Source organism: Ascaphus truei, chromosome 7, assembly GCF_040206685.1.
Source record: "Ascaphus truei isolate aAscTru1 chromosome 7, aAscTru1.hap1, whole genome shotgun sequence".
In the NCBI taxonomy this organism is placed as follows: domain Eukaryota; kingdom Metazoa; phylum Chordata; class Amphibia; order Anura; family Ascaphidae; genus Ascaphus; species Ascaphus truei.
Genome location: NC_134489.1, coordinates 57,248,891 through 57,274,234, shown reverse-complemented (window position 1 = coordinate 57,274,234; position 25,344 = coordinate 57,248,891). Strand labels below are relative to the sequence as shown.

General features: G+C 42.8%; 1 protein-coding gene across 2 annotated transcripts; it reads left to right on the top strand.

Moving 5' to 3' along the window:
* The first annotated feature begins 367 nt into the window (after nucleotides 1–367).
* FASTKD2 (FAST kinase domains 2) lies at nucleotides 368–22,498 on the top strand. 2 transcript variants are annotated; one of them, XM_075608525.1, is made up of 12 exons: nucleotides 368–564; nucleotides 1,721–2,532; nucleotides 4,572–4,675; nucleotides 6,543–6,651; nucleotides 8,520–8,643; nucleotides 9,279–9,418; nucleotides 10,357–10,529; nucleotides 15,821–15,984; nucleotides 16,725–16,946; nucleotides 18,205–18,295; nucleotides 20,074–20,188; nucleotides 20,552–22,498. In XM_075608525.1, the coding sequence occupies exons 2-12, from the start codon at nucleotides 1,795–1,797 to the stop codon at nucleotides 20,675–20,677; spliced, it is 2,106 nt and encodes a 701-aa protein (XP_075464640.1). In that variant the 5' UTR covers nucleotides 368–564; nucleotides 1,721–1,794; the 3' UTR covers nucleotides 20,678–22,498. The 2 variants fall into 2 exon arrangements, with proteins under 2 accessions (XP_075464640.1, XP_075464641.1); XM_075608526.1 differs by lacking the exon at nucleotides 368–564 and adding an exon at nucleotides 597–782.
* Nucleotides 22,499–25,344: the final 2,846 nt, after the last annotated feature.

Here is a 25,344-nt window from a genome sequence, read left to right as displayed (position 1 = left end):
AGATCATAAATACCATGACCACCCAATCTGTATGTAGTGCTTGGCAGAGGAATTGGATATCCCTGTAGATTTGGATGTAGTGGAGAAAGAAGGAGAGTAAAGTAGTCACTTATAATTGGGCCTTAAATTACTGCCTTTTGTTACATACCAGAGTTACAAAAAGCGCCCCAATTTGCATAATGAAATAACCCGATGTACAATGTATCAACCAGGTTCTGTCCTCACTGCTATTTCTCTTAAAGAGGTGGCACATACAGTAGACGCATATATGTAAGAGGTAATGTAACAGCTATTTTTTTTTTTTCAAAAGACGCAATAGGTCACGCATTAGGTATTATTATAGGATGTTCAGTGCTAAACCCGATGTCATGTACATACATGCATTTGCAATTGATCAGACTATTCCGACTGCTGTTGTCTCCAGACCTGCCACTATGTGGCCGGTTTTTGCAAGGAACGAGTGCTTGTGTCCCTTGTAAGATACGGTAGCTGGGATGAGTGTGGACGTCACTTCCTGGTTATGGCAGCGCCCTGTGTGCACATTATGCATTGTGCTGGATCAAGGTGAGTTGAGACCGCTCTCCTACAATGAGGGATGTAACCTGTCCAAAAGTTATCTGATCAAAGGGAGCAATGACTTCCCCAGATACCTATGTGTGTACCAAAAAGTGCCTGGGCTTAAGGAGTGGCTCAGTGAGTAAAGGCACTGACTCTAGAAACAGTGACACCGTTTAAAGCAGGAGTGTGGTTTAAATTCTGGTATTAGCTTCTTGTGACCTTGGGTGAGTTACTTTATATCCCTGCGTCCTATCTTCTGACACTGTCAGCAATATAAGGAAAAGCTATTATACCCTTTGAGCCATGATATATATTTATTTATAAAATATTTTACCATGAAGTAATTTACATTGAGTGTTACCTCTCATTTTCAAGTATGTCATGGCACAGTTATGATAATGGTAACGTTAAATGAACAGGGTTATACATTATACATGTGTGTATTCAATAATATATATATATTCTTGATATAATGTAATTTGCTTATATAGTGCTCATGAAGGTTAGAATTTTGCCGGTACTGTGTACACACAGTACTCACCCCCTCCCCCCCCAACCCGTAGAGATGGTGTCTGAGGCACAGGGAGATTGAGTGACTTGGCCAGTGTGTGTGTGTGTGTGTGTGTGTGTGTGTGTGTGTTAAATAATCTTGCCTGGGTGCACAAAAAACAGAAAAAATCAAGCAATGACAGGACTTACTGCAAAAATACAAAAGATTTAATGAAGAAAGATTGACGTTGTTGGTTCAAATCAGAAACTTTCTAAATTTGTTTAGAGGTTCTGATTTGAAGTGAAACGTCAATATTTTTTTGATAAGTCCTGTGAGTGCTGTATTATTTCTTTGCTTGTTTTCATTTTCTCTGCATCCAGGCAAGATTATTTTGCTTTGGATGTGCCTGCCGCAGTACCTCTGTGCATATCTATATAACATTTACCCAAACAATGTGCCATTTATTCCGTGCTCAATCCTGACAGTGATTTCCTGGTCTCTTGTGCCTAATCGGATAATCAACATTTCTTTGTACAAGTGTTTTGTATAAACATCATGATGTGTTATCACTGGTCATCATGAAACATATACAATCATTTATTTGCTTGTACATTTGAAAAATAACTTAATGTGTTTATTTGTTTTCAATATGTCACTTTTTGTGTTTTGCAGATAAACCATAGTGCTGGTGAATACGTTAGTAGGTTTGGGAAAAGCTTTAATTTATTTATAATTAGAAAGATAACATGAGTAACAAGGCCTATTTTTATGTGCTACGCACTATACGGCATTTGCAAACATGCGATTCAGCAGTAAGCACCAGGATCCCCAAATTTACTTCAATAAATCACACATCAAGAGCTAATTTGCTGACAGGTGTAGCACAGACTGTGAACACACACACACCACTATTGTCTGCCACATCTAGTCCGACTAACACACCTGTTCGGTTTTTAAGTCAAGAAAAAGAAAAAAATATAAAGTCTGGTTTAGAAGATCAGCTTTCAAAAGATTTCCCTACTGTTCCTGTTGGCTCAGCTCAGGGTGTTGGTTCTCAGATAAAAAAGAAATCATACTCTAATGTCGTGGACCCCCTAGAAGAAGACGAAAGTATTGTGGAGCAATGGGGCCCCTCTAGAACAAAGGAAGGCGGACATAATTACATGTTCTCTGCGTCTCTTCAGAAGTGCACCTCTCCTTCTGATGTGCTGGAGCTCTGTGGAAAGTTCTCTCTGAACATCAAGTCTGTCAGCAACTGCTTCACCACAATGTGGGAGACCATAAAGAGGATGGGAGAGGAACAGAGGCAATATGAGAGGCAGCTCATGTTTGAACACCCGGGCTTTGGCCTGTTGTGCCGCCAACTAATGCAGGAGGCCAGCAACATGACCTGTAAGGACTTGGCCTTCACGCTGCATGCTGTGGTGAAGCTACAGGTGTCCCAGCGTACAAGACTGGTGCAGACCTTAGTAAGGGTTTGCCAGGTAAGTGCATGGAAAAACATACACCTTGAGTATTTGTTATAATAGTATTTAATTCCTGCATAGTGCTGCAAAGTTTGCAGACACAAAGATTGCCTTCCCTAAATAGCTTACAAGATCATTTTGGTGCACAGTGAGATAAAGTGACTTGCCCAATGTCTCAAGGAAAACAGACACTGGGATTCGAACCAAGATGAGCCACTTTCAAGACCGTGTTCTCATTACTGAGCTACTGCCAGGGGGTAATGGGTTCCCCATGGGAAAACAGATTGGCAAGTGATTTAAGTTCAGGTTGTTGATGATTACTGTGACTACGATAACACATAATAAATGTAACATTCTGTCGTAAGTTTGTTTGTAATGTCTGCTCCTAACACATTTTTATAGGGTCTTTAATGACCTCAACTATTAATAAACTGATGAGGTGCCTCACAACTGGATCATATAGGGCAATATTTTCAAACCTCTCCTAAGGGCCCCTGACCACATCAGGTTTCTGAGGCAACCACCTAATATTCTATTAAAATGCAAAATAAAGTGCATTCACCTGAATACAAGTGCATTGGTTATTCCCAAAGCCCGGTGTGGCCATGGATCATGAGTAGAGGTTTGAAAAACACTGATATTGCCTTTTCTGTGTGGAAAGAAAAACAGGGTCAGACATTTGCACTTCTTTAGTAATTTTCAAGTTTGTTTTTTTACAGTGCAATAAACACAACCACCAAAGTGATATCGGCGACTCAGATGTAGCTGTCTATAAGGCTTTTAATGTGCAGCACGTGCTACTTAGAGGGGGCATTTTTACTGCTCTTAAAAATAAGATCACTGGTTTTTTTTTTCCCCTACCCCCCAGGATCTCATCTAATGTAACAACAGTTTGGTGTGTGTGTATATATATATATATATATATATATATATATATATATATATATATATATATATATATATATATAAATAATATATATATATGTGTGTGTATATACAGTGGTCAACAAATCACCAAAAAATCTACTCGCCAAACAAAAAAAATCTACTCGCCACCTAGTACCACGTGTGCTGCTTGGGCCAATAGGAGCTCGCCACAATGTTAAATCCACTCGCCCGGGGCTTGCAAATGTATAGGTTTGTCGAACACTGTGTGTGTGTGTGTGTGTGTGTGTGTGTGTGTGTGTGTGTATGTATGTATGTATACACACACACACACACACACGTACAGCACTGATCAGTAGCCGTCATTTAATTTCTGATTCATTAATGTACATACAGATTAAACAAACATCCTGACAGTGAGAGATGGTCTTTACATGACCGCAATAATCCTATAAAATAATGTCTTTACACATTTTGAGACATTTCAGAAGTATGAACCATTATTAGGGACTGTAAAGGGGAAGTTCAATCTACACGAGAATATTTTTTTTTTTTTTTCAAGATTAATAACATAGGTTGGTTTATAAACATACAATTAACTCCCTTTACGTTTTTTGGTTAAACGTTGTCCACATTCAATGTTTCTTGCTCCGTCGGGAACAATGAAAGTAGTTACGGAGCTGCCAACCAAGTGATGTCACAGCTACCCAGACTGTAGAGCTGGTGCATGCGTTCAAATCCGTCCGAGGTACAGTTTGAGTGGTTGTGATCGCCCTTGTTTGGTGGAGGTACAGTAGGCAGCTCTGTAACTACTTTCTTTGCTCCCGACGGAACAAGAAACATTGGATTTCGCCAGCATTTACTGTGAAACGTAAAGTCTCATATTGTATTAATATTTAAAAAAACGAGTATAATAGTACAATGTAAATAACAGAACTACTGACTTAATGCGAGTTCCCTTCCATAGCTGCTATCTCAATTAGTTGAACAGCTAGAGCTGCTAAAGGTGCTTACAGTACATTAGTTAGAGGTGTCACTCTTGTGTTAATTATCTGTCTGTTTGGTTTGATGGGTGGAGAACATTTACTTACACAATATGGAAGCATCTTTTCCACTTTAGATCAAACTCTCATGACTCTTCCTAACTCGGCCGCCCTTTTTGTCCTTTTTAGGAACATCTCAATGGGTTTGAAGAGAAGGAAATGTCCGTTTTGGCCAGTTCACTGGAAGTGATGGAAAGTTGCACAAATGTGGATGCTCTGAGATCAGGGCTACGGTGAGAGCCATGGCATGTTGAGGGGAACGTACCACTGATGTTTCTTAATGGGACCTTTAAATGCAGGATGCACCCTTCACAGGAGGCAGCAATCTCTGAGTTATGATGTTATTTATGACAGCTGCAAGAATGGAGGATATTGAGATTATTTCATTCACACATTAATCCCGCCAGCTACTGCCATGCCTGCAACTGCACAACCCTGATGATTACATGCTTTATGTTGGGGAAATAAAAAATGGCTGTCATTATGGTTGCGTTGCCTAATGACATGTATGTATAGGTATCTGTACCGTGTTAGCAGAGCTTTAATAATCAAAAATGAATAGACTATACCGTTCTGTGGCTAACAAAATGCTTTTATTTGTGCGAGCTTTCGAGATGCACTGATTTCTTCTTCCGGCGATGTTACATTGAATAAAGCAAGCAAGGGTTTTACTTAAAAACAGTGTCTCTTGGAATGTTATGTATGTCAGTCACAGAACATTCCAAGATGCACTGTTTTTTAAGTAAAACCCTATTCAGAAATCATCTATTCATTTTTGATATATAATCAAATAAAAAGATCACTTGTGAGCACATTAACGTGTCTTAGGTCTGCAACCCTGCCTTTCAACATTATCACCTAGCATACAGTGCTTCCACTGCAGCAAGGGATTCTGACATGCAAATTTTCACCCACCATAACTTAAAATGTGTGTGTGTGTAATAATACTTTATCAACCATGCAGGAATTGAACCCATGAGCCTTCATATGTTAGTACAATTTTCTAGCTGCTACACCACAGGGTTGGTGTGATGAATCTGACTCTAGAAACCACCATAACATCTCATGCACTGTTACTGTAGATGTTAAGTTTATCAATAGAGTGAGATTCATCACACCAACCCTGTGGTGTAGTAGCTAGAGCATTGCACTGCCATATGAAACGTCATGGGTTTGATTCCTGCATGTGTATTATATCAAATGTATTCACTGTTGGGCTGTCATTGATCAGAGAAGGGTCATGTGACTCTCCTCTGCGCTCTGGAGAGAGCTGCAGATGCCAGGTAAGTCCTCGCCATGGGTGGCCATTTCACAATCCCAGTTATAACGCGATCCTTGTTATAACGCAGTCTCATTCTGTAGCCCCTGAGCACCGTGTTATAATGGGGTTCAACTGTATTATTATATTTTCCAACCATGAATTTTTATTACAAAATTCTCTTCCAAACAATTTTCCTAGGAAAAAAAGCAGGAAAGTACGTTAAAAATATTCAGCACTCCTGTTTTCCCCCCCGGCCATATTAATAAAAAATAAAAAAAAAACATTTTTAATAAGCTTTCATTTAAAAAGTGTTTTGTGAAGTGGGAATATAATATGATTATATTTTGATCTGAACGGATACAACTCCAGCTTTAAAAATTGCAATTTGCCAATTATATCCTGTGATTTTGGGGAACTGATTATAAGGCTGTATAAAATAGAAATAAAAAATGAAGTACTGATGTAGCAGATATGAATGCTCCCACTGGTGCGTTGTAACGGGACACACAGAATGCACCCACAGGAGCAGACACTGTTGTGTTTGAATTAGGCCATTGTTGTGAAAAGGGTCGGGGTAACGTGGTATTGTGCGCGCAAACGTGCAACAACCCCTGCTACATCTGTTATTGGAGATAACAGCACTTGACGTCCATGGGGAATTTAGCCTGACAGATTTGTTCATCTGCTTTGGCGAATATACAATAAGCCGCTTCCTATGGGTTAGAAGTTCTTTAGAAAGACCAAAGATATTAGAGCGTTATGGCGACAAACCTTTTCTACCCTATGTGATGTCCCCTCCTCATCTCAAGGTCCTGTGATTGACCTCTGTCTCTTGCTAGGTTACTGGTGGAACGTCGCATGCCAGAGATTAGAGGGGTGCGGGCTCTGCAGACAATGATGAGGTGTACTGGGAAAGATGCCCCAATCTCTCTCAAGGAGAAAATGGAGGTAACAAAAACAAAAGTCCTAACTCTCTTCAGCTTGAAGCAACAATTGGCCTTGACTTAGCACAAAAAAAATCCATGTCTCCTTTCTCTTTTTACAATTGCAACGTCCCTTTGCTGCTGTTTTTAGCAGTTCCGCCCTCTTTACATTCTTCAGTTGCTGACAAATTTGCCTCCGCGGGAGGTTTAAATGGTCGCTTTGTCATTCACACTCATGAAGACAACAGAGGTTTCCGTGACATTAGTAGCCGTTAAAGAACCTTTTCTGACTATTAATACCACATTGTTTTTTTCTGATAAGATTCTATGTAATACAGTCCGGAGTGGGAATGGTGCTCAGTCCCTATATGCTCTCTATGGAGTCTTTCCAAATAGTAAGTCACGTTATGTCCACATGTACAGCCCAGATATCGTGTGCTGGGAGGGGGATTTAGCACCTAATGGTACCCCTAGGATGTCCACAACATGCTGCGCAGTAATTTAACCTCCTCTCTGCGTCTATATTAAGGTAATGTGTGAGTGGTAACAATCCATAAAAGTTACTGCCTGTTACCTTTTGAAGCCCACTCGGTAGTCTGGCATTCCATGGTGTGCAGGATCCGTTGAGAATTGAAGTCCAAGGAGTATCTGTGTAGTTATATATCCTGTTGGCAAGATTTATTTTATTTTTTATATGTATACCACTTTTGTCTTGTTCTTAGTCATTGTCGTGATTTAAAAATGGCTTTTCTAATGTTTTTTTTAATGGAATTGTTATTTTGTGCATGGTTGGGACCTAATAAAGTTTTGCCTCTTCTGTTTGGGGTCACCTGACTCTGACAGCCAATAGGGAGTGACACTGAGTATTATGGCTCGGGGGCGACTCGCTACTGAGTCGCGAGTCAATGACGTCACTCCCGCGGTATGTATAAAAATGCAAGATTTATGTTTATACCTCACACCTTGATAAAGCGCTGGAGCACAAAACGGGCAGTTGCGTTTTTAAATCTGTAAACTTATGCATGTGTGCTTAATAAATGCTGTTTATGGGAGTTGCCCTTGGGTGATCATTTTTTTCGTCCAGCTGCGGTTGTGCTCCGTTTCACACACACACACCCTTTGGACTAAGATTCTTTGTAGTCTGCTTAGAAAACAGCTCTATGCTGCTTGGTGGAGTGGAGAAAATAAGAGCAAACTGCAGGGGTTGCCATGTGGACACTACTGCAGGCTTTGGCCATTTTTACATTAAAAATCAAATCAAAAGCAGCTAGAGAAACTCACATACAAGTAAAATGTGTCACCTGCTTTACAGGGCATCACATGGACCTCACTTTCAAAATACAGACCAGCCAACGATTATTCTAAAACTTACCTTAAACAAGCCAGTTTACATGCTGGGTACATTTCAGTGACATTTCTGCAGAGGCTAATGGCCCATTGGATTAACACAGCAGGGGTTCCTGGCAGTCCCACTCAGTTTGAATGGGACTGCCAGGGACCCTCACTGTTAATCCGATGGGCCATTAGTCTGTCTGCAGAAATGTGTGAAATGTTGCAGCATGTACCTGGGTCTTTTTGGAGATTGCCCCAGGTTTGTTTTAGAATAATCGTCGGCACTACAGTAGGTCATACTGGGGGCAACTGCATCTTTGACTCTGAGAAGATGCTGTTGGTCTTCCGCCACTCCACGCCTTAATCACGTGGTGCGGCGATCACCATTTAATGCATGATGTACTCTGTATGTCATTGGGCCCCTGGAGTGCCGGCCCTCAGGACACGCAGGGTATGTCTTGGAGCACACACAGGCTGTTGTCTTTGCTCCAGTGTGTGCACTATAACTGTGTGTTTGTGTGTAGCTGCTGCTGTGTTGTAAATCCCTCCCTTCTCTTTTAGGACAAAGTTTTGCAGATGATGGACCACTTCTCTCTCCCCAACTCTCAGCACATGTTCAGCACTCTGGTTGCAATAGACATGCGCTCCCTGCCTATTCTGGACGCCTGCAGTCAAAAGATCATTGGTAAGACAGCAAGTGCATTATAAGCTGGGTCTGGGACATTAACCAATCAGAAGTCTGAGGGGTGTTACGTGTGCAACGTTGAGCAGACGCCTTCTGTTTAACTCTTTGTTGCCATGGATTCACCAGCAAAGCTGCCTTATGACGCTTAACACAATATCCTCTTTAAATACATTCCAAAATGCAAGGGGTTAATAATTCTGTTTTACCCCTCATGTCAGATGGGGTGGCAATGCATTGCAAAGATTAAGAGAGGTCCACATGCGGGACTGCAACGTTGACCATTGAATAAACCTTTCAGCAGTCAAGGGGTTAATGATTACATTGCCAGGGGTGGGGACTGGCAGCATCTGAGTGCCCACCAGATCATCGACACTTCCGTGTTAGGCGATCGCTTGTGACTGGCGCCCGGATGCCGGAAACTAAAGTGGACGGGGCTCTACTAGGACTTGGATCGGGCTGGCCGCCCCCCGTCTGTTAGCCATCATCTGCCCCTAGAAAATGTGCAAGTGTTCAATGAAGTACCTGGTACATCATAAGGGCACCCTGGGCTAATGCTGTACCAGATACGTCACAAGGGCACTGTAAGGGTTAAGATGAGTTGTCCCCCGTGTTAAATTGTTACCGGTTTCTCTCAGATAACATGGATGGGATCCCCTTCTGGAGACTGATGCATGTCTTGCAGTCCTGCAAGGATCTCCGGTATCGCAACGGAGCGCTGCTCACTGCCATAGGAGATTATGTAGCGGGCACCATGTATATGTGGCAGACTAAGCAGGTGAGCTTGCGCTTCCCGCAGTGGATTGCAGGGTAAAAGTCCCTGTTCTATGGGAACTTCTTTCTGCCCTATAAAACGAGCATGCAGCAGGGTATAGTGATCCCGAGAATCTCTACATGCCCCTCCTAGCACCAAAGGCTGGATTGGTGGAGATTGAAAGGTGGAATCCAATGTAGCCGGGTTTCTTTACCCTTATCCCACCCTGTCCTTATCGGGTAACCAGTAAAGTTTAATCATTTAGGGCGATCTTTGCGAAGTGCTACTAACCTAAAAAGCACCTTGCGGTCAGTTGATTTTAACAAACTGTAAGATGCTTTGCGGCCATACAATGCGTTGTAAAATAGGTCCTAATCTTTCCGTGCTAATGCTTTGGTGGGTTTTTACGTTCTTGGGACCTAATCCCTTTTTGTTATATATTTACAGGCTCACAGGCCCTTGTTTTTATTGTTTTCTTTGATTCTTTTCTGAAAAGTAATTATAAGGCCATCATTAGAGAAACATATGGAATTACTCGAGAAATAACGGAAAGTGAATGGTGTAGCTGGAGGTCAAGTTGTCCTAATATGACAACACTGAAGCAGAACTTTGATATTAGTGATGTCATATTAGGACAACTTTACCTTCAGCAACGTGAGGGGCCTACAGTTGATGGTATTAAACCTTTTAGTACCGGAGATCCGGCAACACCCGAGTGCCACCGGATCCCCGGTACTTACGCGTCACGCGATTGCCCCCGCAGCGATCACTTGACGCAACTGGTCCCCGACACAGGAAATGGAAGTGAAGGGAACTCCACTTTCATTGCAATCCCGATCTGCCCCACGAAAACGAGCATTTGCCCGTGAAGAACCAGGTACGTCATAAGGGCACCGATGAGGTTAACTCTATCGCTGCCGGAGGAGACTGCAATGCGTTAACCTGCGCTTCCTTTCTTGCAGGTCCTGCTTTTTCTCTCCCACCTGGAAAGTCTTGGCTTCCGACACCCTACTCTGCTGGATATTTTTGCGGAGAAAGTGATAAATAGTCCAGATTTGCTGACTCTAAAGGATCTACTGATCACTGTCAAAGTGTATTCACTGCTCAACCACCAACCTGAAGGACAGGGTCAGCAGTGAGTCTTTTACAGTTGTATATCCACATATTGCAATGCACAGCGGGGCTAGGACCAGTTCACATGGGCAGGTTCCAGATAGGGTTACAGCAAATAAAAATACCACTTGTGAGCACATTCACATGTCTCAGACAGGTCGGCAACCCTGCTTTTCCCCATTATCTCTTGGCATACAATGCTTTCACTGCAGCAAGGGATTCTGGGTAACGACATGCAAATGAGCACTCAGTGTCACTTTTTGCTTCTTGTCCATTTTAACATGGCCCCTATAAGCTTATGCCTGCCGTATTACACAGCTTTTCAGCACAGCTTGGGTTAAAGAAGTGCATGGCCAGTAACCCTACTCACAGACGGCTCTTTTGACCTTTTTGATCTCATCAGTATGAGGCTGGTCACTGGCTATGCATATATGGTAGGTGATATTTCAGTCCCTAGTTTAACTTTTCTTATGAGCTATTTACTGAGATGCCTATAACACTGAAAGCTTCTATTAGAGCAGATGCATCAATTAACAGTGCTATCCCACGTGGCCAGCCAGAAAGCAGCACGTTGTAAATTATTTAACACTTTAATTGCCTTCCTTAAACTAACCTAACCGCACTAAAAGCAAAGATTTGGCTACTTTTGTTCCTCGGGAAATTAAATACAAGTTGCATTTCTTAGGGGCTTCTGAATGGGGGAAGTGTTTGTCAATCATGTGTTTTATTTTTTATTTATAAAAATGTTTTACCAGGAAGTAATACATTGAGAGTTACCTCTCGTTTTTCAAGTATTTCCTGGGCACTGAGTTATAAAACATACATGGTTACATTAAAAGAACAAGGTTATACAGACTATTCACAGACATTTCATGGACAGATAGAGTTGGAAAATTGGGTACAGGGGATAAAGGGCTTGTGAGTTTCAGACTGTTTCTTTACCGTTATCCTATACTGTTCTGGTCAAAGAGCCAATAAAGAAAGGGGAGGGTGAGAGAGGGGACTCATTGACAAACAAGAGTGTTCAGAGGAAATAAATCAGCTCACCATGTTTACATAATAACATTTAAAAATGATGTAAAAATACTTATAGATTTTAGATTTGGGTTAAAAAGGCACCCAGGTATGAGACCCCTTAAATAGGTCACTGGAATTAGTACACTTTGGTCCTAGTGGGGGTGTCCCCTTCAAAGCAGCAATACCCTCTAAAGTGTGTCCCTATTATGATGCTGCCTTATTCCCCACTTGTAGAACCAGCAATTTCAAAGGAAACCAAAAGGTTGGTTTTGCCGCCTATCTAGTACCTGGGTTACATAGTTACATAGTAGATGAGGTTAAAAAAAGACATACATCCATCAAGTTCAACCTATGCTAAATTTAGACGACAGATACTTTATCCTATATCCGTACTTACAGCACAGTATATTCATCCAGAGGGGAGGTAAACAAAAAACCCCAGTGAAATATCATCCAATGATGTCTCATAAAGGGGAAAAAAAATCCTTCCTGAATCCAAAAATTAGCAATCAGATTACTTCCTGGATCAACATCCTTCCCATGTTTACTTATTTGGTATATCCCTGTATACTTTTACTTTCTAAAAAGAGGTCCAACCTTTTTGTGAACATATCTATTGTATCTGCCATCACAGTTTCCATGGGTAATGAATTCCACATTTTAACTGCCCTTACTGTAAAGAACCCTTTTCTTTGTTGCTGGTGAAATCTCCTTTCCTCCAACTTAAAGGGATGCCCCCGAGTCCTTTGTACTGCCATTGGGATGAAAAATTATTTTGAAAGCTCCTTGTACTGTCCGCGAATGTATTTGTATATAGTTATCATATCCCCTCTTAGACGCCTCTTTTCTAATGTAAATAAATCTAATTTTCACTAGCCTCTCAGATTATCCATCCCCTTTATTAATTTGGTGGCTCTTCTCTGCACTCTCTCTAGTTCCATAATGTCTTTTCTAAGGAGTGGTGCCCAAAATTGTACTCCATATTCAAGGTGTGGTCTTACTAATGCTTTATAAAGGGGCATAATTATGTTTACTTCCCTTCCATCCATTGCCCGTTTGTTGCAAGATAAGATCTTATTTGCCTTTGCAGCTACTGCATGACTTTGGGCACTATTGCCAAGCCTGCTGTCTACAAGCACTCATAAATCCTTCTCTATCAAGTATTCCCCCAATTTATCCCCATTTAATTTGTGAGTCGCCTTTTTATTCTTGCTTTCCAAATGCATAACCTTACATTTATCTGTATTAAACCTCTGCCATTTACCTGCCCACGTTTCCAGTCTCCAAGTCCTTCTGGAGATAAATTACATCCTTCTCTGATTCTACTACCTCACACAATTTTACGATCATCAGCAAAGATGGAGACTTTGCTCTCTATGCCAACCTCAAGGGCATTAATAAACAAGTTAAAAAGCAGGGGTCCCAGTACCGACCTCTGAGGTACTCCACTCACGACTTTAGCCCAACTGGAAAAAGTTCAATTTAGGACAACCCTCTTGTCTATCATTCAATCCAGGTGCAAATATTTTACCGAGTCCAATTAGCTGTATTTTGTACACAAACCCAGCGGTGCGCAAACTGGGGGGGCGCTAGATTTTAAGGGGGGGGCACGGCAGTTATAGAGGTCCCACGCTCTCCCCCCAGGCATTTAACTTAAATGCCGGGGGACCACGCAAGGCCTCTATAATACATTTACGTTTCCTTCCAGCGACGCGTTGTCCTAGTTACCCGGCGTCAAATGACACCACGGGTCACGTGACGTCACGTTACCATGGTGACGTGACATCACATGACCCCGCGCGTCATTTGAGGCCAGGGTCGAGCGGGGGGATGGAGGTAGGGCGCGAGGCGTGGAGGAGAGCAGGCAGGGGTGGGCACTGGGAAAAGTTTGCGCACCCGTGCACTAACCTCTTGTGTGGAACCGTATCAAAGCCTTTGCAAAATCTAAGTAGACCACATCAACTGCATTACCCTGGTCTAAATTCCTACTTACCTCCTCAAATAAACAAATAAGGTTAGTTTGGCATGATCTATCCTTCATAAATTCATGCTGACTATTACTAATAATTTTGTTTTCCATTAGGTATTCCTGTATATTATCCTGTACTAAACCTTCAAGTAGATTCCCCACTATTGATTTCAGGCTTACAGGTCTATAATTACCCGGTTGTGATCTTGCTCCCATTTTAAATATAGGCACCACATCTGCTTTACGCCAATCTTGTGGTAGTGAGCCTGTGGAAATGGAGTCCATGAATATTAAATGTAATGGTTTGGCTATTACTGAACTTAACTCCTTGAGAACTCTTGGATGTATACCATCGGGGCCAGGTGCCTTATTTACTTTAATATTATCAAGCCACCTATGAACTTTTTCCTTGATTAACCAATTGTTTGTTAATATAGAGGTTGTGGCTTCCTCCTGCGGCACTACTATTGCAATTGATTCTTCCCTGGTAAACACAGAAGCAAAGAATTTGTTTAATACCTCTGCTTTTTCCTTATCTCCAATAATCTGCCTGCCCATCTCACACTGAAAGGGTCCTATATTTTCTTTTCACTTTTTTTGTTAACGTACTTAAATAACTTTTTAGGGTTTATCTTACTTTCTATTGCAATCCTTTTTTCACTGTCCATTTTTGCTACTCTGATTGCCCTTTTGCAACTTTTGTTACATTCCTTATATCCCATTTCCTCGATTCTAAGACGCACCTTTTTTCCGATTTGCACATGTCTAAAATCGGGGTGCGTCTTAGAATCGATGTATTAAAAAAATTAAAGAAAAAGTGTCTACAGTACTAACCCCCTCTTTTCACTTATGTTTCAGGAGAGGTCCCATGTTAACGGAGGATTGAAGATGGACAGCGTTCGGAGTGCGGCGCCGGCAGGACAGGTCCCAAGTCTGCAGGTGAATGAAGATAAGAAGACAGCGGGCGGGCGGTGGCGGCGAAGGAGATCATAATAGCAGGAGAGCTGAGCAGGAGAAGAGCTGCATAGGGGAACGGCTTGGGAGGGGCACACAGTAACACCGGAAGTGGACCGGTGTCTGACTTCCGGTTACAGTGTGCACCTCACACACCGTTCCCCTATGCCGCTCTGCTCCTGCTCAGCTCTCCTGCTATTATGATCTCCTTCCCCCGTCGCGACTGCATGCTGTCTTATCTTCATTCACCAGCAGACTTGGGACCTGTCCTGCCGCCGCCGCACTCCGACCGCCACACTCCTGCCGCACGCTCGTCCGCTGTCCATCTTCAACCATCTGCAGACGTGGGACCTCTCCTGAAACATGGTAAGTGAGAAGTAATTTTCCTCGATTGTAAGGGCCAAATCGATGGTGCGCCTTACAAATCTAGGAAATACGGTAATTCTGATAAGATTCCGCTGTCCTTTCTGACTTGAATCTAAACGCCTGCCTCTCCTTTCCATTTCCTCCCCTACCTGTTTATTTAGCCACATTAGTTTAGGCTTATTTCTTTTATACTTATTACCCAAGGGGTACTGATGACTGTGCTTTTCTTACAATGTTTTAAAGACTATAAAAAGTACAAAAGTGGTGGTACTTTGGTGTGAAAATAATTAGTATTATTACAGTTCTACTATTTCCGCCCCACTTTGACCACTGTGAATCTCGCTCCCTTTTTGTTCGGATGATGACATTGCAATGCACTTTTTGGAGTAAAAAAACGAATGTTGTATCCCGTGGCGGATTTAGCTTTTTGTCGGCTGCAGGCAGCCATCCTCAGCATGTGATGTCACAATCCTGCGTTATGGCAATGCGACTTTGCGACGTCACATTGACACCATGTTGTCATGGCAACAGACGTCATGGCGACATGTTGCGCGCGTCATCTCTGAGACGCAGCGTTGCCACGACGATGTGACGCTACAGGAGGGGGCCTGCCACAGAAAAGGTGAGACACACACTCGCCCAAACAAATTGCCTCTCCCAAAAATTGCCGCTCTAGGCTATAGCATTCTCAGCCCCATGTGAAGTCGTCCCTTGGTTGTCGCCTGGACGGTACCGCTGTGTACATTGCACAGATAGGCATGGGCTGTACATGGCATTGGGGGGGTGTGTATTCCAGTCTCCCGTCCTGTTAGAATAACCTAATACTGCAGCGCCATCAATGGGACACTTAAAATGTGACACTCGCTAGATGTAGCACCAGGAGATGAAAGTAATAAGCTGTTCTTGCTTATTTCCTCCATTTTCTATCTCATATCTGCATCTTGAGTCCGATGTGCAACGCTGTTTTTATTTCCTATAAACGGTATGTTTTGCTTTGTGTTTCCCAGGTTTCTGGAGGCTTTGAATAGCACACTGGAGATGTATCTGCCCCGCATCCCCCCAACGGAGCTACTGAGAGTTATGTACTCCTTCTCTATCCTGGGCTACTTTCCTCGGCTCCCACTGGACAAACTTCTAAGCGAAGACGTCCTGAATGAGCTGCTAACCTCAGGTGACGGAACACACCCTCTCATGTGCTTCTTATAGTCAGCTAATGGGCAGAGGGAGAAGGAATGGCTAAGGGAGTCTGGTTCAATTCCCGGTGTTGGGCATGTCACTGTATCCCCTTGTAACCTTATCTGAGCAGGGACGGTGTCTGTAACAATCCTATGTGTGGCGTACCGTGCACTGTACTGTCATTGTGAAGTCCCATTCACAGTCTTCCCATAAGAAGAAAAAAAAGGTGTTTTATTAACCCTTTAACTAGAAATGAGCAAGTTTGGATATTTGGAAACCTCGACAATTCGCGCCACATTTTGCACAATGTTGTTGGCTACATTTTACAGACTCGGAGGTCGGAGCCATGGCTCCAGACACGCTTCCGTAGGGGGTGCCGGGGAACTGTGTGCCTAGCAATGTCGGCTTTAACGGTCCTGTGTCACGCGAGCCAATAGGAAGCCGTGATGTCATCCGGTGCGGCTTCCTGTTTGTCCGCATGCCCGGGACCTTTAAACTCTGCTAAGATACTGGCACCCCCTACAGAGGTAGCAGGGGGTCCCCGGAACTTCAGTTAACACTTTTCAGCTCGAGATACCCCGTGCTTCTAAACTGGAATAAAAAAATTGCTGCTTTAATAAATATGACCCAGCGAGTCTGCCCAAATGTGTTTGTTTAATGATCATTGTCACAGTAAATCATAACTGTAGAGAAACGACTCATAAATGGTTTCACCTTTCTGCTTGTTTCTTCTAGCCAATCAAAACGTAGAGGTGAACGAGCGAATGTTACACTATATTAACCTGTGCCTGCAGCTGGACAAACCTTCGTTCACCAAGCCACAAGTGGTGGTCCTGGGGAATCGGTCTACCACCAAATTCACCCCCCACCCAGAGGTTCAGCACACGCTGCTAAGCATTCTGCAGGATCCAAGCCTGCTCCAGGAAAATACCCAGCTAGCCAACGATTACTACATTGGTAGGATCCCGTTTAATGGCCAGACAGCTTCACCCCTTTTATTAGCAGCGAAAGGGGTTAAATGTAAGGCTGCGCTTATAGTGCCGGCGACGTTGCGGTCGCTGGAAAAATCAAATTGAAGTGACTTCAAGCGATCGCGACCAAGCCGTCGCGTCGCGCCTACTATAAGCGCACGCGACGGCATCAATACATTTGTTTTGACGCGACGTCGCTGGCAGTATAAGCGCAGCCTTATGTGGCAGAATAGCGTGCTTTAAGTTTGGTACTGTGAAACGGTGGGAATGTGAATACAAGTTATATTGCCTCTAAAATGTTGCCCATATCCTGTGATGTAAAATATACAGACCATTTTCTGTTTCTGAATAATGTTGGGGGCTCCTTTCCAGATACACTTAAGGCATCAACCATTGCACATGTCCACTAAAAGCAACACAAAATGCATTTACTTGGGTGTATTCTACTCTGCTGTTCAGGCAGTCTAAAAAATAAAAAATGTAATCCAGTGGGATTAATGTTTTGGGTGATATATTAATATAAATAACGTGTTTGTTGGACAATAAGTGCATGTACAATGTTGGTCATTCAGTGTACATTATCTTTTTTTTAATGGATATCTTTGTCTTCCAAAACCGGAGAGCGCAGATGGAATAATCGAAAAGTATAACACAATATAGTGCAATAAGCCTAATACAAGGCGAGTGATGTGGATTAGTGATAGGAGTTGACACCGCTTTGCAATTTAATGGATATCTGCCAATGCCAAGCAGTAATTGCAGTATCACTAATGGAGAAGTGTGTTGTGCATAAGCATTTCATACAGAAGAGCTTTTTAATGCAGCAGGCAAAAGCTGTAGGGAATCCAGGAAATAGCGTTAATAGGAAGCTTGGTAAAATGCCTTCTACCCAGAATCCTTAGCTGGAGTTTAACCATTGTGACAAGTGGCAATGTGGATGTCTTCCACAGGTCCCTCTACGGCTTCAAATACACTCATTGGTATTCTACCTTTGATGTATTTTTGTATTGTGGAGGATGTGTGTTATATTTTGACCCACCATAACCATGGCTGTGTCTGGTATACATAAGGTATAATTAATTCCAAACCTACAATGACAAATGTAAAAACGCAAACATTTAGGGCCAAGATTAATAACCCCTCCAGTGCCAATGGGGCTGTGTAATAAAATGCAAACATTTGGAACTAAAAGAAGGGATTACCATAGTCCGAGTTTAACGACCTATTGTTTTATTGCTTTTCAGACTTTGAAATGGCCGTGGATACAGAACAGAACACGGCGATTCCCGTAGTGCACACACAAACAGCTGATGACAATCCCCTGCATGTGTTGAGGTACATGTGTGTTTTTGATTATCCATCAATTTATATTGGTTAAGATGGTCTACTAGTCCAAGAAAAAAAAATTAAACAGCTCGTCAACATCTTCAGCCCAACAGGGACAGCAGCCACATGCTGTCTTCTGATTCTGTATCTCCATATTCCTTGCTTATGTATATTTAAAGATTTCTAAGAGTTTTGCTAGTAATATTTTAATAATATTATTGTTTTTATAATAGATGAGAATTGTACTCTAAGTCAGGGATGGCCCACTCCAGCCCTCAATGGCCACCAACAGATCATGTTTTAAAGATAGCCCTGCTTCAGCACAGGTGGCTCAATCAATGGCTCAGTCTTTGACTGGCCACCTGGGCTGCAGCAGGGATAACCCTAAAACCTGACACGTTAGTGGCTCTTGAGGACTGGAGTTGGTCACCCCTGATCTGGGTAGTATAAAAAGTTAAAAGAAACCAATGTTTGAACACTCCATGAGAAATTAAAAACAAAGAATGGACTTCTAATAAATCCCATATTGCTGTTAGCTAGTGAAGAATTATGTGTGTATCAGTCCTATATACTCACTCCCGGGAAAAGTGGGGACATTTGGATGGCAATGCTCCCCAAAAGCAGAGGCCATAACACGGCATGAATGATGGAGTTTTGAATTGTAGAGTCTGTCTAGTCCCTTCTAGGATCAAAGTGATGTAATGGCAGTGGCGTGTTCTGTTGGTAATGTTTAAGCCAAGCAGACTAGTAATAGTATTTTTATATTTATTTTTCTAAACTCCTAACACTTTGTGTGCTGAGTGACTTCAGCACCAGAGCCACAGCCACTCCAGCACATCGCTATCATGAAACCGCTTCTCGGAGCGATCATACAATGGCGACATCTTCCGTTCCTCTTCCAGCCAGATTGCGTTCAGCACTCCTCACAATCTCCCCATGAAATCCAGCAGGCAGATCATGACATAGCTACATTGTCATGGGGTCCCTGGAGTGCCAGACGTCATGACGTGGTGGCTATGTCATGGGACACCCAAGGGGGTCAACCCCGGCAGCTCATGTTTTTTTGGGGGGGGGGGGGGGGGAGGGGGTGAGATGTGGAGATTACGGTCTCAATATTAACTGAATGCTTTTTAGAGTTTTTACAGTCTTTACCTAATCTCTTGTGATCAGACTAGATCAACACTATCCCGCAAAATGCAACGCATTACCAACAGTCTTTCCCTTTTGATGTTTTTTTTTTGGGCTAATGACGACAATAGTAGTTTAACTCCATCAGTGTCCTGATGATGTGTAGTGTACGTCAATAATTGCCACCCCAGGGGCCCTTATGACCTACACTGTACTCGAATGGAGCGCCTATTGCCTGCTACACTAAGGGCGCTGGCCCGCCCCTCTTCCTGTTACATCCGGCCCCATGAACGAAAACAGCATCACGTGCTCACTCACGAAGAGCGGTCATGGGATGCAGAAGTGCCAGAGGATCCGTGGCCATTGAGGTGGCTCAACCCTCCGGCACTGGAAGGGTTAAAGAGAAAATGGGAAAGAGCAATAATTACATCCTAATTAAACTGACCCCCCCCCAAAAATAAAAAAACAGAAATAGATTAATATTTGCATAGGAAGGGAAAAGTTACTTTGAGGTTGAATCTTTTTAAGGTGGCCAAATACATTAAGTTGTTTTAAAAATAAAATAAAAAAGCTTTTTAAAGCCTACCATGTGGGTAAAAATAAATAAATAAAAGTGCGTTGTTAGCACTGCAGCTTTAAAAGTCCTGTTTTGGTTGCAGAGTGGCCTTGCTGTGTGCTCCTGTGTCATCCTTCTGTCTGGGGACGCTTCATGCACGAGGGAAGCTGGCCATGAAAATAAGGCACATCAAGGTCCTGGGATACCACGTGGTACTGGTGAGTTTGTGTTCTGCGCATCCCTTTGAACACCTAGTCACACGCATGGTGACTACAGCATCCCTGTAATATAGCTAATAAGGGGTGTGTGTGTGTGTGTGTGTGTGTGTGTGTGTGTGTGTGTGTGTGTACATTTTACACAAGAAAATTTAACGAGGGGTTTGCAACCATAGTAGCTGAAACATCATTGACGAAGCCTTTATCCAGCAGAGAATCAACGAAGTCTGGTGGTGACATATACAGTATATGTGTGTATGTATATTAGTAAAGAGGTACAGGCACACTCTACAGAAAGGTATATTATGGAGAACTGTAAAGATTTCTGCTTTAATCCTCTTTCTCCCTCCCTCCTCCCCCTTTAAGGTCCCCCAGCACGAGTTTGAAATGCTTAACGAGTCGGGTCGGATCGAATACCTCAGGAGCCGAATCTTCTCTCGGGAAACCTCCCCCGCTCAAGATATACACGTAGCAGGGTTCAAGATGAACTGAAGAAAGCCTTCACCGGGTGCGAATCCTTCCAGTATTAACAAATGAAGATCTCATGAGACAGTGGGGCCTATTTATTAAACTCTGATACTGGCCATGCAAAAAACGCTGAAGGAAAGACTGCCATTTAACGCCATAGGAATAGAGCAGTGTTGCTGTGTAATCTTACTGTGTGCGCTTTATACTCCATTTCCTGCCATACCGGCTGGGAACTCACAGTCAAAAATCTTGCCTCCTTCAGTTGGGCAAACTAGGGTTTTGATGAGGAGACGAGAGGGCTGGAGCACATTTACTCTTATACCTCCAAATAGAGTAGCATATACGCCACTTGGGGAGACCAGACACACCTGGGTGAGATACGTGGGAAATATGCAAATCATTTGAATACATTTAACATCTGGTTTTTTTTTTTTGTTTGTTTTTTTGCATAATTCCCAGGTACCTTAGGAGTGTCTCCAGGTGTCTTTTGTCTCCAAAATGGAGTATAGGTTCATCTATTTGCAGGTGTACAGCTGCATGTGCCCTCTCTAAATTGGTTTCTCCCTCATCTCCAAAAACCCTATTTACCCGCTTTAGGACATTTGTTGGCGGCCATTTTGCTGCAACAGAGTCGCCACTGGTATTTAGCTGTCATTCGCCCTACTCCTTACCCCAAAAAAACCCTAATCTTAACCCCTAATAATAACTGTACCCCTTACTCTAAACCCCTTACCCTAATTCCATAACCCCTTACCCTAAAACCCCTATCCTTAACCCCTACCCTAACAGCTAAGACCCCTTAACTTAGAGTATTGACTAAATGGGCGCTGGCTGAGTGTCCAGCGGCTCCCTCGGCGACCAAATGCCGGTTGCAAATATTCGGTTCCGTATTTTGCCTCCATGGGGGAAGAAAGCGTTCTGTCTGCGCGACTTTCCGGGTCAGTTGCAAATTCGCAGCTTAATGAATAGCCCATTACTATGTTAATGCCACAGAATTGCATAGACTGATCCAATAGCCTAAAAAGACGCTTTCACTTGGTTTGGACACATTAAAAATCTAACACAGTGTTTCCCAACTCCAGTCCTCAGTGAACCCCAACAGGTCAGGTCTTAAGAATATCCCTGCTCCAGCACAGGTGGGTCAATCAGCGGCTCAGTCATTTTGACTGAGCCACCTGTGCTGTAGCAGGGATATCCTTAAGACCTAACCTGTTGGGGTTCCCTGAGGACTGGAGTTGGGAAACACTGGCCTAATGTATACAGTGATATGCAAATTGTAAATGTCCTTATTGGAGTTCAATGAATAGGCCCCAATGTCCCATGAAACAACATGCAATGAGGTGAAAACTATGCACAGACATTGCCCGACTCATCATTGAAAACCCCAAAAAGCCGCGGCACCGGAGACCGTGCCAGCCCTGACACCGCTGTGAGGGTCCATGATTCCAGACCGCGTTAATCCTCCTGGTAGCCAGTCGCTTTCCCGCAGCCTGTGCTGGAGACCATCAGTATGGCTACAGAGCACCTTCTCTCATAAAGAAAAGCCGTAAGACTATATAAAATATAGACTTTATCTCCAATAAAATCCATTTATGTTGCCTTCCCTTGTTCTGAAATGCTTGAGGCGTTTACCGTGACGTAAATTATTAATAACATGGCTCTTTAATGATTGACACCGTTATGGCTTTGACTATTGCTCCATCATTGGCATCTATACAGCGTTCTTTTAAACATACATATTTAACCGTGAATGCATATGGCTCACCTGACATTTGTTGTTCCATATTACGCATTTGATCCCTAAATTAAAATATTGAAAGAATAAAGAGACGTCTTTTAAAATCAGATTGCTGGCTCTGACCTTCCTTAACCCGGGATGTTTAATACAGCAACAGGCTTAATTTTATGGCAGATAGGTCACAACTATGCTTTACTCCCATCCAGAAATTGGGCTTTTAGAGGGCCTGGATGGGTGTAACACTGCAGTTGGGTAAGATTTAACTTAATTTTCTGGTGTTATTTCCCCCTCTTGCTCAGGAAATCCAAGCATGCCAATTTATTCCCCCCCCCTCCTTTTTTTTTCCCCCCCTCACATGGGATTGAAGCAGGGGGTCGCTGAAGCTGAACACCATTAATTTCAGCTCCGGTGACGACCTGCTTCCAGAGATACCTCCGTAGGGGGGCGCCAGTAGCCGGTATGACTTGCTAGCTGGGGTTCACATAATGGCTGCTTTTCAAAGCTTCCACGTCCTGCGGGCCAATAGGAAGCCATGATGTCATCCGGTGCGACTTCCTATTGGACCACGTGATGCCGGAGCTTTAAACCTGCAGGAGATACCGGAGCCCCCTTTCAAAGCTAAGTATCTGGAAGCAGGGGGTCCCTGGAGCTAAAATTAATGGGTTCAGCTCCAAAGACCCCTTGCTTTAAGCCCATGTAAAAAAAACTGCCTGCCTAGATTTCTCCTTTTAAAGACTTATTTTAGAGTTTGGACAAGAGACATGCTTAACATCATGTTATTGGAAGATGGTGCAATGTTATGCTATGAAATGGTGACGTGATCCCTATGCTAGTGAGATGTAGAATGGCTGTTGAATTTCTATATATTTAGCTTTGAAAGATACGCATTAACCTCCAGGAACAGAGCGTCTGTTCCTGCTTTAGGAAACATCACGTTAGGCCCCCGAATTTATAGGAGCTTTGTGGATCAAGAACTACACACTGAAATTGGCATTAAAGGTGTTCCATTGGTAAGCACTATTGCAGTATACGGAGCTCTGTTGTCCTAATTTCCTACACTGCACTGGAGATAGCACGCAGGTCTCATTACATTAATGGTGTATGGCTCACTAGCTGGAGCTTAATGTACATTTCATGATTTCAATGAGAGCCACCTGTAATATGTACAGAGCAGGAAGATGGAATAAGTATGCTGGTGCCAATTACCCTGCAGCCTTCTATGTTCTAGGGATATGACAATTACATCTAATCTTACAGAGGAGACAGTGCAGAGCATCAGAATCTAATGTTGCATACTTGAGGGTCAATTGGGGATGAAGGGAGATTTAGAAGGTCTCACAGTGCTGACTTTTAAGCTGAAGTTCAAGGATAAATCATTTAACCCTTTTTGTTTGCCAGAGCAAAAGCGCTGCTAGACCCGCTGACGGCATTGTGGGTAATAATGGAATTGGCAGCCTCTTTTTTTTTTTTTATATATATATATATATATATAGCATATTTTTAAAGGAGCAATTCATGCTATTTTTTTTCCTTACAATTTTTAGCAGGTATGAGGCAGGGGGTCTCCGGAGCTGAAACCCATTACTTTCAGCTCTGCGGACCCCCTGTTTCCCGAGATACAGACCTCCAAAGGGGGTGCGGCTATCTCAGCAAAGATTAAAGCTCCTGCGTCACGTTGGCCAATAAGAAGCCGAATCTAATGACGTCACGGCTTCCTATTGGCTCTCGCAAGGTGAGGCAGCTTTGAAAAGTGGCTATTGCGTCATCTCGGCCCACTGAGCAGCTACCGGCACCCCGCACAGAGGTATCTCCGGAAGTAGGGGCCCCTGAGGAGAATTTAGGAAAATAAGAAAGTAGAGGTCTCGTGAAATGTTTTGAAAGAGCTACAATCGTTCCAAAAATATTTTTGGGAAGGAACATTTCACATTTGGGACGGGAAGGAGCATCGTAAAAATAAAGGATATAATTACCATAGGGTGCGTGAAAATATTTATTTTAAGATTAAATTTGGTGGTTTTTTTACACTCGAAGAAATTGCTTACACACTCAGTCCCACTTAGCACACAATTCATTGTCAACAATTCGCCAATTCTCCCGAAAGGGAAAAAAAAAACAATCAGAAATTGCGGATTTCTCTTTTGGAGAATGATCCGCGGATCATAGGAACCGGCTCATCTCTGCTGCCTGGTGGGGTGGAGCAAGTGAAAATAAAACCAGCTGAGCTTTCCATGTGAACACTGCTGTGGGCCTTTTAAAATAAATGTAACAAATAAAATGAGATTGGAATCTGGTAAAGTCATCTCGATGAGCTTGTTTTCAAGATAATTTTAGGGGGGATGATAGAGATTATATTCTATGACCTTCACTTGATGACAACTTTAAAATATGTAGGGACAGGCTTTAAAAATCGAAGATTAATATGACATCAATAAAAACGGTTATTCTAAATTGGAGCATCGTAAATTGCACCTATTCATGCGACTGCATGAACGTACAAGACATCCCCCACTTTCTTACACTACATGCTGCTCGCAAGCCTGCAATACAAATATGATGAACTATTTGTCATCTCTTAATGCTATTTAACATGCTGCATAAAGCCTGCAAAACTTCATTAACTCTTTCATGTGTCCATTCAAAGGCAGGGATCAGTAAATTATGGGACAATGCCGCTTAGTAAATACAGGTCTTACCTTGCTACCAATTAGCGTGAAGGTGGGTGGTGAGTTTAATCCAAGAGGATTCTTAGGGCCTTATTCTGTAAACTGCAATAGCGCCAATTCGACACTGTCAACTGGAAATGAAGTCAATGGGGTTTTCCATAGGCCCTTACTCTGTTCTTTGAATTCACTTTCAAACAAAAGCAGTCTGAGTTTATTTAGTTGGACCATTGGGTGGTGCTCTAGCTTCATGATAGTAAGAGATGGGGCTTTCTAATGTGTCACACTGTTTA

Excerpts from the sequence above, each read along its gene's own strand:
- FASTKD2 (XM_075608525.1), top strand. The coding sequence starts at position 1,795 with ATGAGTAACAAGGCCTATTTTTATGTGCTACGCACTATACGGCATTTG. Across the intron at positions 6,652-8,519 it reads CTCTCAAGGAGAAAATGGAG|GACAAAGTTTTGCAGATGAT; the intron begins GTAACAAAAACA and ends CTTCTCTTTTAG. Across the intron at positions 8,644-9,278 it reads CTGCAGTCAAAAGATCATTG|ATAACATGGATGGGATCCCC; the intron begins GTAAGACAGCAA and ends GGTTTCTCTCAG.